The sequence below is a fragment of the Biomphalaria glabrata genome, chromosome 13, assembly GCF_947242115.1.
Source record: "Biomphalaria glabrata chromosome 13, xgBioGlab47.1, whole genome shotgun sequence".
In the NCBI taxonomy this organism is placed as follows: Eukaryota; Metazoa; Mollusca; class Gastropoda; family Planorbidae; genus Biomphalaria; species Biomphalaria glabrata.
Window position 1 is genome coordinate 3,230,132 of NC_074723.1, and position 17,300 is coordinate 3,247,431.

Below are 17,300 nucleotides of genomic sequence, written 5' to 3' on the forward strand. Positions count from 1 at the left end.
CTGTGGAATACTGGTCTATTTACTTTCGGGATCTTTAGGGCGTCTCTGAGTCCACCCAGCTGTGATGGTACCTGATATTAGTTGGGAAAAAGTAAAGGCGTTAACCGTAGGCTAAATAAACAGATGACCATTACGTCATCGGCCCCAGAGATCACAAGGTAAACGGGGAAATAAGATGACTGTTTACTAATAAGATGAATATTTACTAATAAGATGAATGTTTACTAATAAGATGAATGTTTACTAATAAAATGAATGTTTACTAATAAGATGAATTTTTACTAATAAAATGAATGTTTACTAATAAGATGAATGTTTACTAATAAGACACAGTCATCATTTATTATATAGATGTAATACAAATATTGAAGAAGAAAAAATGAAAAAAAGATTTAATGATTTCAAAGTATAAAATATATTTATAAAAATATTTGAGATGTGATAAAAATTTAAACGAAACAATTACGAAACGAAGTCTAACAAAAAAAAAATCTTGGAAGCAATATGAGCAAACTTGTTACTTCCGTTGACGTTGCTGTCCGTGAAACATTCTAGAAACAGAAAGTGAAAGAGTCGAGTTAGAAAGTATAGTCACAACATTATATATAAAAATTTTTTTTTTAAAAACTTAAAAACTAGGGCGTTGAACTTTCACCTCATTCTAATCACAGCATCCAGGTCATTCCAATAAACTTACAAGCAAAGTATTAAATGTACTTAAAAACCAACAAAGCTTATCTAAGGGGGAGAACTACACATTTACAACCATATATCTCAAGACTGTAAAATGTATTTACCTTTTTAGATATCAAACAAAATTAAGTAATTACCAGTTTTAAATTAACTCAATTGTTTAATTTATTTTTCTTTTTGTTATTTGATTCCTGTTTTGTTAGGACCGATAAATATTTCTACAAAGTTTTAGCTTGAACCAAGAGTGAAAAGCGTGAGAAACGCCGGGCTCAAAATTTTATACAAGACAGACACACAGACAGAGTAAATTGATAAAACTTTGTAATAAAATGAGACTCCAACTCTGGCCTCTACTATACAGACTTATCACGAAGCGATGGTTTATAAATGGGAATTAAAGTGAAAAAAAAATTGGAGCATTGCTATCGCTTTGTTACCAATAAGTCCACGTTTGATCTCAACACAAGATAGTGACATTTTACGCATATCTCGCAATGATCTGTTAGTTCATTGTAAGGCAAAGATTTATAACTATATCCTATTGAATTTTTAATTCTCGGATGCTTCAGTCCAAGCTTCCTTGCTCCACACACTCTTTGTAAACAAAAAAAAAATAATTTTATAATATTGATCAATGTATTTTTTGTTTTAGAATTTTATATGTTTAAGAGATGTGTGGCTCGGGGCATAAGCTGCTTGGCTACCTATCAAGAAGTTCGAATCCCAGCTCGCGATAAGTTGCATTGGCTGAGCGCCGAAAGGCAGCACTTAGGACCTTTTCTTGTCCAAGAAAGACATTGGAACATGGCACATCGACAATGCCCTAATAATGACAGATGCGGTATAAAATAACAGGTGGGGCAGCCACTCCTGGCCCCGCACCTTAGGGGGCCCCGCGACAAAGAGAATCGCTATTACTTTGCCATGCACACCGCTATCCAAGTAAGTTCAGTGCGCTCTAGCTAGTTTGAGACGAATGAATGTTTGCAGAAGAGAAACGCAGTTCCGCCCAGGTGTCGGAGCTTAGAAGGAACTGTGTTGAAGTCGTATGTCGGACTGTTATCTGTGTTTGAAATGTATTATTAACTCTTTCTCTCCTAATCGACGATACCATCGTTGATTTGACCTCATTAAATTAAATTCATGTTTCATTTAAAGAACTTTACTTAATTTTATATAGAAGGAGCATGCATTCCCCTTTAACCCTATACCAAATAAAACATTTTCTGATCACGAAGAACAAAGCTATGGAAGCTTAATCATAACAGGGGAGTGAAATAGCAAAATGAAGGATTCCGTCTGAATGTGCAAAAAATAATTACGGAGGGAAAGAGTTAAAAAAAACATACATCATCCTTTCAGACCTTCCCTTGAGGAGTTTCCTCCCTTGGACTCGTGACGCAATGCCCCATCAAACAAATATTCGTGGACCTATGGCACTCACCCAGGGCCCCCGCGCTCTTCTAAAAGGCCGCCCCTGATTTTAAACTTGCTGGCAGCAGTTAAAAATGAAAATATTTCCAGACAGACAATACTTACTTTCTAAGGGTGAGAGTTCCTGTACTGTATAATAGCGTCCTCAAGGGTATTGATAGACAGGAAGTACTGACTGGCTGACTCACACATGATCTGAACAAGATCTTGCAGGACCTGGGACACGAGCTCTTTGCGATCCAGGGAAGCGAAACGTTTTACTTTCTCCTGCAATAAAGAGAAGGGACATTACTTTCTCCTGCAATAAAGAGAAGGGACATTACTTTCTCCTGCAATAAAGAAAAGGGACATTACTTTCTCCTACAATAAAAAAGTGACATTACTTTCTCCTGCAATAAAGAAAAGTGACATTACTTTCTCCTGCAATAAAAAAAGTGACATTACTTTCTCCTGCAATAAAGAAACGCAAGCGACTTAGCTTAGTAAATGTTAAAAGTAAGCCTCAATGCAATGGTATATCAGGGAAGCGTGGTCGAGAGGCTAAGTACGCTTAAACTCGGCTTGTCTTGGCTACCTATGAACGGGGGCTCGAAATTCGACATTGCAGCCTAAAGGCAGCAGGGAAAAAACTTCTCCCAGATACCCCCCTCCCCCCCCCCCCCCCCCACTGGTCCACAACTGAGATTGGACCAAAGCGCTCTGAGCATGCTATAAGCATGAAAGAAGCGCTATATAAAAGCTATAATAATAATATCCTACGATGATATCTTAGTAAAAGGATACTCTCTAACTACGTATCTAGAACAACGAAATGGAAATGTTAGGTTTTTGGTAGCATATTTCTGGTTTCAAACCCCAATATTTCTGCAAACAATTTTTATTTTTTGGTGCTACTAGCCAACCACCCATACAAATCCAGATAGGCGATATAATTAAAAAAATGATTAATAAGATAATTGAATTTTTTTTTTTTAAATGATTGATCGACATGAGAACTAGAAGACAGCATCAATTGCTCTTGAACTGATAACAGAAACAGAAGAACTTTAAAAATTTTTAATGATAAATTCTACCTCCTGCTCTAGGAAAAAGCGACATTTTTTTTTTATCATCATCTTGACTCAAAAACTTGGTCTATGCTTCCACAAGATGATTTACAGTAAACACTTATTTCCCTTCCCAATTAAACTTGATGACTACTACCTGAAAACTGCTCCAGTTCCGTTTGGACATCTTCATTCCTGATGAAATAATGAGCACTTTCAAAACTTAAAATAATATGGAAAGACAAAGTCTTAGCCCTAGTCACCAAAATCAGACTGATGGTCTGGCCCTGGTCATGGCCACATTTTTATAGGCTTGTGAGTCTTGGACGCTGACTGCAGAGCTAGAGAGAAGGATCCTAGCAATGGAATAGAGATGCTACAGAAGGACCCTAGGCATCACTTTCAAAGACCACATCACAAACCAAGTGATTAGAGACAGGGTTACTACAGCGATAGGACCCCACGATGACCTGCTAACTATCGTAAAAAAACTCACGCTAAAAAATCTATGGCCATATTGCAAGGTCTTCGGGACTCGCAAAGACCTTCCTTCAGGGAACAGTACCAGGGAAAAGAATAGGAGGCAGACAGAGAAAGCGATGGTAAGACAACATAAAAGAAAGGAGGTTCTAACTAAGGCAAAAAACTGAGAGGAATAGACGGTCGACAAATCTTGCATGGTGCCCCAATGGTCCAAGAGGTGAAAAGAAAAGCTTTTTTCTTTATACAAACTAATGATAACTACTATCACTATGTTTTTATGTTTGGTTTCTTAGACCTACCATGAAGTCATCTTCCTCTGATGCTGTAGTACTGACTGGAGCTTCTGTTGTAGCTGGCCAGGACTCTGTGGCGTTGGGTTGCTGAGGCATAGTATCATTGCTTCCCCACATATTTCCGGGGGCGCCTGTGTTATTCCATGATGGTGTGTCGTTGGACATTGGGCTCATTTCGCCATCCTTTTCAGCGAAATCTCCACTCCATATTCTACGAATACATTCACAAAGTGTATTCAAAGATTATATCGTAATGTCGTAATTTAAACTATAATTCAAGATACAACTTTTGCAGACGACAGACACAAAAAAGTATATTCATGTACTCAAATGTCGTAATTTATTTATAATGGAAAAAAAAACTTTGCTAAAGACTCGGCTACTCAAATGTCGTAATTTATTTAAACTATAAAGCATGAAAAAAACTTTGCAGTTGACAGACACAATATTGTATTCTCAGGCACTTGAAAGTCGTAATTATAAGGGAAAAATATTGTAGACGATTTGGCTAGTCGAATGTCGTAATTTTAACTATAATGGAAGATAATAAAAAAAACTTTGCAGTCGACACAATTACTTCGCATTATGAGTGGCAAAGCGCTTGGCTTCCAAACCTAGAGTCCTTGGTTTGAACTGAGTTGATGACTGGAATTTTGAATTTCAGGATCTTTAGGGCGCCTTATGAGTCCACCCAGCTCTAAAGGGTAATTAACATTAATTGGTAAAAAAGTAAAGGCAGTTGGTCGTTGCGCTAGCCTAAAAACTCCCTTGTTAACCGTGGCCTAAAAAAAGCATATGAACTTTACATCATCTGCCCTATAGATTGCATGATCTGAAAGGAAAATTTTTTTACAAATACTAATAAAGTAAAAGTCAGTTCCTTTAGAGCATATCTAGTACCTTGGACTAAATTCTTTTTGTTTTATATATTTTACACTTTTATTCAGAAATGAAGATTTTTATGTTCTATCCACAAGCTCCATTAGGATGGCATAGGTTAGTAGCTTGCAGGATTGGAACTCAGGTCCTTTAAAACGACATCCCGGGGAGCATAAAAAACACTTTTAGTTTTACGTTGTTCGGTTACCTGTTCGCACAAATATTTCTTTTATATGACAACACAAGAATCAATTAAAAATTAACCAATTGGTTAATTAACTATTGGTAGTTAATTTTTTTTTTTTTTTTGGTATGTTGAACAAATGAAAGAAAAAGTACTAGACTGAGGCGGTGGTATAAGCTGAATTAATCCCCTTTATAGGTCGACGCTTTAAAGTAAGTTTTTAACAAAAAATAGATAACTATACAATCGCAGCTGTTTGTTTTTTGTTAACAGCATTTAAAGAGTGGACTGGCCTGTCATTGAAGGAGATTCTATTTTCAGTTCAAGGCGAAAGATAGAGAGGAATGGAGAAAAACGGTCGACAGATCATGTGTGGCGCCCCACCGGTTTTATGAACTAAGGCAAAGGTGAGGGTGAATGTTATTTATAATTGAATCGTGTGCTTTGAGTAGATACATTTTTACTCTGCGTTTTTTAAATCTCAATTTTTTACCGTCCAACGCATCGATTTGTAAAACTAAAGATTATTCTCTTCGAATAAACAAATACGTAAAACCAGTAAAACCTATTGTGTATCTAAAATTTACAGGTATTTAACGTTTAGCGCAGCGGTTCTCAACCTCTTAAAACAGGGATTCCTTTTTACAATCCCCCACTTTGCCGCGAAGACCCCCCCACACACACACACACAGCAATAGAAGAATAGATAATAACAATCCGTATTTTTGATGGTCTTAGGCGACCCTTAACAAATCGTCAATCGACCCCTAAGGGGGTCGCGATCCACAGGTTGAGAACCCATGGTTTAGCGTAAGGAGTCATCATGGTGTGTAATACAGTAGTAGTTACCTATCCAAAAGGTCTCTGGAGTTATCGCACTTGCAGAAGTCAAGGAAGTGGCCAGTGATGGAGAACATGAACTTGGTCTTCTGTTCCACGTACTCGTCTGATACATTCTGGAGTCTGCCTTTAAGAGTTTCCATCATCCTCACCTTCTCCATTTGTCTCTGGATAGCTTCCTTAGCATCGCGCTCTTCCTGCTCCTTCAGAGCCTGTAGGAAATATGAAAACATAGGCTGAGACATTGTAAGACATTTTAAAACTTTACAACTGCTGATTCCTCATACACTTGAGTTTTTTTGCCCCATCTAGGGGCCATATATTTTTTCGGCATGCGAATCGCAAGATTTTATTCAACATTACAAGGCAAGCCCTCACCTGGACCCCCCCCCCCCCCCAAGGAAAGAGGAAGAGGCGACGACCCAAGAATACATGGCGCCGCGATTTCGAAGCAAATGCTAAGCAGATGGACAAGAGGTGGAGACTGAGAGACCGACCAGAATTGAGATATCTGTAGGAATCTGGTTGGTGGTGCTTGCCCCAGACGGGGCCGCAGGTAGAGATAAGATTAGATGAATCGTGGACCGCATCGCCTCCAAAAAATCATCGAGCTCAATGGAACTAAACCCTGTAGAAAAATATTTAGAGCGCCCAGATTGAAAGTCTTAAGGTACATGTCTACCATAAGAATGCTGAAATTTAACCAAAACAATGTTTTTATTTGTCACCTACACTATTCAATACTTTAATCATTTCTCTGTAATATAAACTTTATTTCATGTAAATAAACCAACTAGAAGTATTTTAAATATATTTTTTAAGTTGGTGGGGTGGGTATTGTTTACCTTAGCAACCGTCTCAAAGACCTCCCCCTCCCCCCCCCCCCAATTTTTTTTATATTACATTTTTATTAAGAATCATGAACCGCCGGTTAGCAGGGGTAGTTGACTGTACAGAAATAAAACAAGGTTTCATTATTTCCCGACCGGACCAGCAGCAAAACAAAAGTTAAACATGAAAAAGTTTAACATGAAAAGAATTAAAAGGAAAATTAAATTACAAGGAGAAGAAAAACATTGAACATGAAAAAAAAAAAGTTGAAAAAAAAAGTTTAAAAAAAAAAGTTGAAAAAAAAAAAGTTGAAAAAAAAAGTTTAAAAAAAAAAGTTGAAAAAAAAAAAGTTGAAAAAAAAAAGAAAAAAAAAAGTTGAAAAAAAAAGTTTAAAAAAAAAAGAAAAAAAAAAAGTTGGAAAAAAAAAGTTGAAAAAAAAAAAGTTTAAAAAAAAAAGTTGAAAAAAAAAAAGTTGAAAAAAAAAAAGTTGAAAAAAAAAAGGTGAAAAAAAAGTTGAAAAAAAAAAGTTGAAAAAAAAAAGGTGAAAAAAAAGTTGAAAAAAAAAAAGTTGAAAAAAAAAAGTTGAAAAAAAAAGTGAAAAAAAAAGGTGAAAAATAAAAGTTGAAAAAAAAAAAAAGTTGAAAAAAAAAGTTAAAAAAAAAAAAGTTAAAAAAAAAAGGTGAAAAAAAAAAGTTGAAAAAAAAAAGTGAAAAAAAAGTTGAAAAAAAAAAGTTGAAAAAAAAAAGTTGAAAAAAAAAGGTGAAAAAAAAGTTGAAAAAAAAAAGTTGAAAAAAAAAAGTTGAAAAAAAAAAGTGAAAAAAAAAGTTGAAAAAAAAAGAGTTTACCTTCAATCTGACGAAGTCACGGAATTTCTCAAAGTTTTCACTTAAGAAATCTTTATACTGGCTCTGTTTCCTTCTCTGGTAACGTTCACGGAGCCATTCTTTGAACTCAGCCAGTTTGGAGCCATTCTGTCAAAGTGCAGTTTAGAGATAAGGTGAATATAGTACACTATTTGTTTCTCTAGCCACTTAGCTGGCTGTACAACTCAACAATATAGTACACTATTTGTTTCTCTAGCCACTTAGCTGGCTGTACAACTCAACAATATAGTACACTATTTGTTTCTCTAGCCACTTAGCTGGCTTTACAACTCAACAATATAGTACACTATTTGTTTCTCTAGCCACTTAGCTGGCTGTACAACGCAACAATATAGTACACTATTTGTTTCTCTAGCCACTTAGCTGGCTGTACAACGCAACAATATAGTACACTATTTGTTTCTCTAGCCACTTAGCTGGCTGTACAACGCAACAATATAGTACACTATTTGTTTCTCTAGCCACTTAGCTGGCTGTACAACGCAACAATATAGTACACTATTTGTTTCTCTAGCCACTTAGCTGGCTGTACAACTTAATATAGTACACTCTTTGTTTCTCTAGCCACTTAGCTGGCTATACAACGCAACAATATATTGCGTCCGAGAAATATAATTTATTTTTGTAGTTATCATGAATTTTTAATCATCTGTATCTGTAAATCTAGATAAGGATAGTTAGACAGACAGACAGAAAGACAGATAGACACATATGTATGTAACAATGTGCTAGATTGTTTTTTTTTTCCCAGGTATATTTGGACTATTTTTGGTATTAAAATTGGCAGATTATTTTGGCAATAAATGTATAGTGTGAATTATGTCCGTATGATTGGTTGTTTTGTTTTGTTTGTTTTTTTATTTTGACTTTAAATTTGGCCAGTTTATTTTAAACTGAAAATTAGTTGCCTGTAAATATGGCTTGTTTATTAAATGAGAATTGGCCGCGTTCAGGGGCGGCCTTAGCAGTGCGCGGGTCCCAGGGCGAATGTCAAATGTGGGGGCCCTGAGCCGTAAGGGTAGACAAGATTTCCATGGTACCATGTCAAGCTGACGAGAAGATCGTCCGCCCTCTAACGCTGTAGTACTGTTCTATTGGCCGTGTAACTACATACAATCAAATGGTCTCCACCTTAACTTCTGGATCTGCTACGTCAGGGGGTTCTCAACCTGTGGGTCGCGACCCCTTTGGGGGGGGGGTCGATTGACCATTTGCCAGGGGTCGCCTAAGAACATCGAAAATATGGATTGTTATTGTCTACCCTACAATTCTGTATTTGTGTATGGGTGGGGGGGGGGGGGGTCGCGACAGAGTGGGGGGGATTGTAAAAAGGGGTCGCCGGGCTTAAAAGGTTGAGAACCGCTGTGCTACGTCCAGAGAACGCTTTGTAAAAGACGTCTGCTCTTTGTGGCTAGCATCAAGCGTGTAGTCTGATGGAAAAAATATGCCATCAGGTCCATAAACTCGTTTTGAATCCTATATCTGTAAGCCTTAGAGGGTGGCAGGTCTTAAGATGCTGTCTGTACACACCTGACGGTATTTCGAAATAAAAAATGTCGTTTTAAGAGTTTACATCAGGGGTTCTCAACCTATGGGTCGCGACCCCCCTTTGGGGGTCGATTGACGATTTGCCGGGGGGTCGCCTAAGACCATCGAAAATATAAATTGTTATTGTCTACTCTTCTATTGCTGTATGTGTGTGTGTTTGGGGGGGGGGGGTCGAGGAGGAGTGAGAGAATGTAAAAAGGGGGTCGCTGAGCTTAAAAAGGTTGAGAACCGCTGGCTTACATGGTAATTGGTATCATATAGATGCCAGGAAATATTGAGCAACAGGTCCTAGTTTATGAGAACTGGTCTGGTTGTCGAACCTGACGATGACAAGGGAATCTCCTATCACGGCCCTCCCACCCCCCTCTCAGGAGCGTAGCCTGAGGCGGCTGCCCCACTTGCCACCCCCGCTACTGGTTGCGTTATTTTTTAGTGGTTGGGGATTTTTTTTTTCGATAACCTGAGCAATGTCAAGGTCGCTGTATTACACATCAGTGTTGCCAACTAAATAGAAGAGAATTGAGCTAAAATTTTTAACAATATTTCAATGCGTAGCCATTGATCCTCGTAAAGATGATCTTTTATTATCATCAGTTACAGGTTCATTTCTTGGTAATAACGTTTGAAGTAGAATTAAAGTCTAATACTTTCTCTATATTGAGATCATGTTTTGTTACAAAATACGCCAAAATTATCATGTACCTTTTAAAAAAAAAGCATAACTTATCAACACTTATTTATAGCTATTCATATTATTGTTTTCCGCCATAAATGAAAATCTCATATATCTAGTGACTCTAGTCCCAGTATACTCGCTACCTTGTAATCTAAACATGTTAAATAGGTTGTTGTGTTGTTGTTTTGAGAGTATGTTAGTTTTGTTATACAAATATAGTGTGTATAGTTTTAGCTACGGTAAAAGTAGTGATGTAGTCAGACAGACTAATGACGTAGTAGACTTAGGCGAACAAGAGAGCAACATGGCGTTAGTCTAGAAGTAGCTTGTTTTGGATATTAGTTAGGCGAACAAGAGAGCAACATGGCGTTAGTCTAGAAGTAGCTTGTTTTGGATATTAGTTAGGCGAACAAGAGAGCAACATGGCGTTAGTCTAGAAGTAGCTTGTTTTGGATATTAGTTAGGCGAACAAGAGAGCAACATGGCGTTAGTCTAGAAGTAGCTTGTTTTGGATATTAGTTAGGCGAACAAGAGAGCAACATGGCGTTAGTCTAGAAGTAGCTTGTTTTGGATATTAGTTAGGCGAACAAGAGAGCAACATGGCGTTAGTCTAGAAGTAGCTTGTTTTGGATATTAGTTAGGCGAACAAGAGAGCAACATGGCGTTAGTCTAGAAGTAGCTTGTTTTGGATATTAGTTAGGCGAACAAGAGAGCAACATGGCGTTAGTCTAGAAGTAGCTTGTTTTGGATATTAGTTAGGCGAACAAGAGAGCAACATGGCGTTAGTCTAGAAGTAGCTTGTTTTGGATATTAGTTAGGCGAACAAGAGAGCAACATGGCGTTAGTCTAGAAGTAGCTTGTTTTGGATATTAGTTAGGCGAACAAGAGAGCAACATGGCGTTACTCTAGAAGTAGCTTGTTTTGGATATTAGTTAGAAATAGCGACGTTTAGGAAGACTGGACGGACTTCCCAGTGCTAAATAAAGTGTTAAGTTATACAAGTGAAAATCGTTATTAAGTATGTTGTTAACTTGTAATGTTCTGTGGCTAATGTGAAGTAATAATTGAGATAGAATCGAAGTCAGATAATGTTAGCCCACAACATTAGACAAGATCAATACATGTAATTAGTGCTTGTTGATATTGGCATTGACTTACTTTGTCATTATCGTCGTCATCCTCTTCTGAATTACCGTTGCCTTGTTCATCATCATCATCATCATCTCGTCTGCCATATCTTTGTCGTCTGTCTCCTCTACCACCTTTGTCGTCTCGTCTCTTATTTCTTCCTCTACGGCTGTCTTTGTCGTCATCATCCTCCTCCTCTGAGGAGGAGTCTTGCCTCTTTTTATTCCTTCCTCTGCGGCTGTCTTTGTCATCATCTTCTTCATCGTCGTCTTGTCCCTTTTGGCTGTCCTGGGAATCTTCGTCATCTTTCTGGTCATCTTTCTGGTCATCTTTCTGGTCATCTTTCTGGTCATCTTCCTGGTCATCTTTCTGTCGATCACTTCGTCTTTTTTGCCTTCTGCTGCCGTTGCCCTGGTCATCATCCTCTTCCTCTGAGCTGTCTTCCTGAGAGTCATCCTGACCTCGTCGCCTGTCTCGCCTTCGTTGAGCTTTTCTTCTACGGTTTCGTCGCTCCCTTCGAGAGTCCTGTTCCTCCTCGTCGTCTTGGTTGTCATCGGTGTTTTCATCGACCTGGCCGTCGTTTTGCTGTTTGTTATTGCAGTCTTTGGTTTGGTTCTTGACGGCGCCGCTTGTCTGATTGTTCATACTTCCGTTGTTGAGGTCGTTCGGGGCCTTGTTGTCGACGGTCTGGTCCCCGGCGTCTGGTTGAGCGGCTTTGTCGTCTTCATTGTCGTCGTCGTTTCTGTCACGCCCTTTGCTTCTCTCATCTCTGCTGTCCGATCTTCGTCTGTGTTCAGATCTGCGTCTGCGGTCACCTCTGTCCTGCTGGTCGCCCCAGCCTTCGTCGTCTCCCCAGCCTTTTTTGTCGCCCCAACCTTTGTCTTCGCCCCAACCTTTGTCGTCGCCCCAACCTTTGTCCTCGCCACTACTTTTGTCGACGCCCCAACCTTTGTCTTTGCCCTTACCTTTGTCGTCGCCCCAGCCTTTTTTGTCGCCCCAACCTTTGTCTTCGCCCCAACCTTTGTCTTCACCCTTACCATTGTCATCGCCCCAACCTTTGTCTTTGCCCTTGCCTTTGTCATCGCCCCAACCTTTTTTGTCGCCCCAACCTTTTTTGTCGCCCCAACCTTTTTTGTCGCCCCAACCTTTGTCGTCGCCCCAATCCTTTTGGTTGTTTTTATCGTCCTTGTTGTCTCCCTTATCGACTTCCTTGTCCTTGTTAAATTTTTCCTTAAGGTCGTCCTCGATTTCCTTCCAGTATCTCTCGAAGTCCCCGGCCAGAACCAGAGGCACCACTAGCAACAGGGCTAGCAGTCGAAGATGCATCTGAAAAGACAGCGAGTGGACAAATCATTGGACAATACGTTACGTTATGTCATTGGTCAATCTTAGTTTATAATAAACATTCAATCAATGTCTAGAACAGGGGTTCTCAGCGTGTGGTTCGCGACCCCCTTGGGGGTCGATTGACGATTTGCCAGGGGTCACCAAGACCATCGAAAATATGGATTGTTATTGCCTACTCTTCTATTGCTGTATGTGTGTGTTTGAGGGGGGGGGTCGCGACAGAGTGGGGGATTGTAAAAAGGGGTCACCGAGCTTAAAAGGTTGAGAACCTCTGGTCTAGAACTTTCCAAGAAAAAGCTTTAAAGTTGGTAAACATTTTTGTAAAATCTTTGACATGTTTAGGACGTCCCTTCATATTTCTGAAGAAATTACACCCTAGCCCAAACCTCTCAGGACAACGGGGGATTGCAGTGGGCACGGTTCGAACCCGGGACCTTTGAGACGGTCGAACGACAGTCCAGAGCGCATGCCAGACGACCAGACATGCAATTTAACTCATACATGCATATCAAAACTATAAAGCAAACATGTTACAGGCCACACTCTTTAGTGTGGATGTTAATATGTATTTAGTTATCCTTACATCTTACAGCTTACATCTTCTCTGCGAATTAAAAAAAAAAACTTGGCAAAAGCTGGAAATTAGGATGGAAATGAGGTGAGAATATTGTGTAGAGTTGAAAAGTGAGCATTGTATGGTTTATTGAAAAACTTTAGACTTGATTTGACTTAGTCTTTTTTGACTCCTAGTGAAGCAGAAGGTCGCGAAATTTCTTCAAAGTTTAAAAGTAGTCAAGGTATTAGAGAGAAGATGGGAAATAGGAAAGTTATATTGATTCAAAATTAAAAGAAATTGTAACCTTTACATGATATATAACCATGTATGTAAGAATCTGACTTGAGTAACACCTTTAGTAAAATCACTAAATTTAGAAAGCCTTCAGGATAGAGGACTCAAAAGTAAAGTAGCAACTATGGATAAAACACTGAACCATAATCTTCAAATACAAAAACAAAATTTAATAAAATGCTCAGATGAACAGAAAGATGACTGTATATTTTCTCACTCTATATGCAAGTACACAGTTGTACAGATGCTCCTTCTTCCCTAGCGCTATCAGAGCATGGAATGGGTTGCCTAAGCTAGCCAGGAAAACCAGTGACTTGGCGGAGTTTAGTTCGTTGGTTGATATGCATGACTAAATGCGGGACGACGACGCGTAGGACGTAATCATCTTTTTTGAAGTCACGTCTCTATTATATAAGATAAGATAAGATAGTGATTTTAAAAATGTAGACTCTACAATCAGAACACATCTAAGTCTTGATTTGGGCTGATGTAGAACTTGCTGGCGTAAGAAACGAAGAGAATTTTTTTTCAAGCTAAAATTTCGCTGATATAGCGTTGAGCTAATGCGCTAATCTCGTGGTCTCGAACCGCATACTTTCAATGAAAAACAAAATATAAATGTTTAGTTGACTAAATATTTAAACATAAAGAAGGAAATGTATATATATATATATATATATATATATATATATATATATATCCTACTACAATATGTATATATATAACCAAACCTCCATCTAGATCAGGGGTTCTCAACCTGTGGATCGCGACCCCCTTGGGGGTCTATTGACCATTTGCCAGGGGTCGCTTAAGACCATCGAAAATATGGATTGTTATTTGTCTACTCTTCTATTGCTATATGTGTGTGTCGGGGAGGGGGGGGGGTCGAGGCAGAGTGGGGGGCTGTAAAAAGGGGTCGCCGAGCTTAAAAGGTTGAGAACCGCTGATCTAGACAGACAAAAAAAAGATTGAGCTATAACGCCCTAAGCTTGCTATAAGTATACAAATTGCGCTGTATAAAAGCAATTTTTTAAAAAGTATATAGGACCGAGGCAGGTGGCTTGACGTCGTGAATATATTATTGAGTTAATCTTGTCTGGGCTCCGCAAGGTTGTTAACGCCGGAAGTGGTAATGGTTCTAAGCCCATCATTACCTATAAAGTACTTCCAATGGCATGCGTCTCAAATAGCCTCTGACAACCAGCCCAACTCCTGGCCTTGACGTTTGGCTCAGTTACTGAGCCTGGCGGAACCGTTACCACAGACAGGAGAAGGGGCGAAGGCGAGCAACTGGCGCCTAAGCCAGTGAGCTTCGGGCAGGAGGGGCTCGTTAGCCTTGGTTGGCTACCCATCTAGGAGAAGGAAAACTCTGAATCCAAACCTCCGCTGCCCTGCGGCTATACCCAAACACGGGAAAGGCTTCGGAAGACAACCCTGAGAAAAAAAATCAGGAGCTGGTGACCCTTAGGTAGGTTGCTGCACACCGTGCTACAGCCTGGCAGATCCTGCGGCGCTACTGACCCCAAACTGTATTGGATATTCCGTTCCTTTGGTCACACCAGCTGCGCGGAGAGGGGGGAACTGCTGTGTGGGCGACATCGTTCCGACCATAAACGATAAAAAATGTATCGAATCCTGATTTTACAGATACGTCCCTAGAAGTATAATTAATTTTGTAATTGGAGAAGTCCCTAGAAGTTCACTATAATTTTGTTTGGGGCCTCAGTGGAGAGGGGTCTGAACCCTAGACCATCATGACGATGAAGATTGCGTACCACACGACCAGGTAGCCATTGATTTACAAGACCATCAGCTTAACCTCTGGATTCATAATTACAATTAACTCATTTAAAAATACATTATATGAAAAGAATTCACTTTAAGTTTTCAAGCCTTTTAACCACCTACAAAAATGGGCGTCACCCAGCACAAGGGCTGCAACTCTAAAGATTTCGTTCTCACTGCTCCACATATTTACTATAGCCATTTTTTTTTGGTTTTTTTTTTTTATTCATATGTGTAAAACGAAGATTGATTCTCAAAACGCCTGATACAATGCCGCTGTGGAGAACTAATATAGTGGCATTCTTATATCGTAATGGCACGTTTGAATGACTCCTTTCAAATAGACTGGTTCAGCGAGTCTTTTCAAATGAGCTGCACCTCAGCGCTATCGTAGATCTAGACCGAAATAAGAGTCTTCTATTGAAAAAAAAGGTAGAGTTTAGGAACAGACGTAGAATCTACACTGCTTACAGGACAGAATGGATTGGCTTTAGAGTTATGCTATTTTGAGGACGAAATGGGTTGCTTATAGCATTTGTACTACTTATAACCTTAAATGGTAGAATGGGTTGGCTTTAGGCTTTAATTTTATGCTATCAAGATAGAACAGAATGGGTTGGCTTTAGGCTTTAATTTTATGCTATCGAGATAGAACAGAATGGGTTGGCTTTAACTTTATACTATTTAGATAGAACAGAATGGGTTGGCTTTAACTTTATTCTATTTTGATAGAATAGCATGGCTTGACTTTAGCATTATGTCACTCCGAGAACAGAAAAAGTTGACTTTAGCTAAATGATACTTAGATAAGGGCCGGTCTTAGATGATTGGAGGCCCTATGCACAGTAATATTGGTGGCTTCAAATAAAATAGAATTTATTTAAAAAATAAAAAAAAAACATAAAATAACATAGTGTGCTCCAGCAATAACATTGGGCACAGGTTTCGGAGACCCTATGCAGCTGCGTAGTTTGCCTATGCCTAAGACCGGCCCTGCATGGATGATAGAATCGATTGGTTGTAACACTATTCTACTACGGGGACAAAATAAGATGATCAACCGACATACATGATAAGATAAGATGATAAGAGAGTGAGATGGTTACCGAGTAGACGAAGCAAATTGTGTCTTGAAAGATATTTCTGAATCAAGTAAATTTATGCAAATATTTACAAACAATATTGTATCTCCAAGTATCGCTAAATGCTGGAAACTCTCATTCCTCTGATTCCTTTGATCAGGTTAGGGTCGAAACAAAAAACAAGCGAAATACAGAATAGACTTACAAAATAAAAACTATACATGGGAAAGAATTGCAAAATTACAGCAATATTTATCTACCAGTAATTTATTAGCTAATTGGTTAATTTTTTTTAAATTGAATCTTGTGCTGTCACTAACTATGAATAATTGTACGGGAAGTTGGGGATTTCACATGTAAAATTTTTGTGACAGACAGACAGACAGACAGGCGGAGTGAGTTGATATAAGTTTTGTTTAAAAAAACATATTAAAGCATCATTTCTTGCACTTGTGAAAATTTAAAGAAATTCTTTTTCACTTCAGACTTTGCGTTTCCTTCGGCAGATGATGCTCACCTCATACCTTTCTAATTAATCGACTAATTGATTAAATTTTAATTTAATCATGTTTTATGAGGTACAATAGATACCTGTTTCAAGTTTCATCTTGATCCGAGAAAGGGTGTGGGAGAAATAAACTGTTCCGTGGTTCGGACGGGACGAAACCCTACATATTTAACCGTATTTGTCAATATACTGAAGGCTTAATGTTCCTTCTTCGTATCGAAGAAAATAATTAATTACAGTAATTTATTGACTAGTTGGTCAATTTATTTTATTGATTCGTGTCTCGTCTATGCAAATAAATTTTTTATGCAAGTCTCAACTTGATCCGAGATTTGATTTGAGAGTAATAACGTGTGCACATTTTTTTTCCCAGACAGACAGATAGACAGACAGATTAATTTGATATAAGCTTTGTAAAATTAAGTTCTCTTACCTTGAAGTGTGTACTCTCGATAAAGAAGCCAACTCTACACTAGCGTGTTCTAGACCAATGTGACTCCAAGCGTAGCAGGCGTTTAGGTCCTTTATACTCTAAACATTTCCCAAATGTACATTCATTAAAGACATTGTACAACAAGCCGCCCCCCCCCCCACAAACATAATATAAAAATTGATCAAGCATAACATGTTATGTTTATTTATTTTATTCTATCAAGGGCGTACCTTAAAAATTTTCCAGATATCTCCTTCAGGAGGGTGACAAAAAATAATTAAAAATTATAAATTGAAAGTTGAAGTAGAATGGCGTTAGCAAAGAAAAACATAGGACGGTTAACAAATATTTTTATATACATTTCTAAGTAATAAAT

At 38.4% G+C, this 17,300-nt stretch overlaps 1 protein-coding gene across 1 annotated transcript; it reads right to left on the minus strand.

Moving 5' to 3' along the window:
- Positions 1-391: 391 nt before the first annotated feature.
- On the minus strand, positions 392-17,041 carry LOC106058399 (uncharacterized protein DDB_G0290685-like). Its single transcript, XM_056007328.1, has 7 exons — positions 16,925-17,041; positions 10,950-12,245; positions 7,529-7,654; positions 5,862-6,064; positions 3,956-4,160; positions 2,233-2,394; positions 392-551 (listed from the first exon to the last, which is right to left on the minus strand). Exons 2-6 carry the CDS (start codon positions 12,243-12,245, stop codon positions 2,236-2,238), a joined length of 1,989 nt encoding a protein of 662 aa, XP_055863303.1. The 5' UTR covers positions 16,925-17,041; the 3' UTR covers positions 392-551; positions 2,233-2,235.
- Between the last annotated feature and the right edge of the window lie 259 nt (positions 17,042-17,300).

Excerpts from the sequence above, each read along its gene's own strand:
- LOC106058399 (XM_056007328.1), bottom strand. The coding sequence starts at position 12,245 with ATGCATCTTCGACTGCTAGCCCTGTTGCTAGTGGTGCCTCTGGTTCTG. Across the intron at positions 7,655-10,949 it reads ATGACGACGATAATGACAAA|AATGGCTCCAAACTGGCTGA; the intron begins GTAAGTCAATGC and ends GCACTTTGACAG. Across the intron at positions 6,065-7,528 it reads GTGACTTCGTCAGATTGAAG|GCTCTGAAGGAGCAGGAAGA; the intron begins GTAAACTCTTTT and ends TATTTCCTACAG.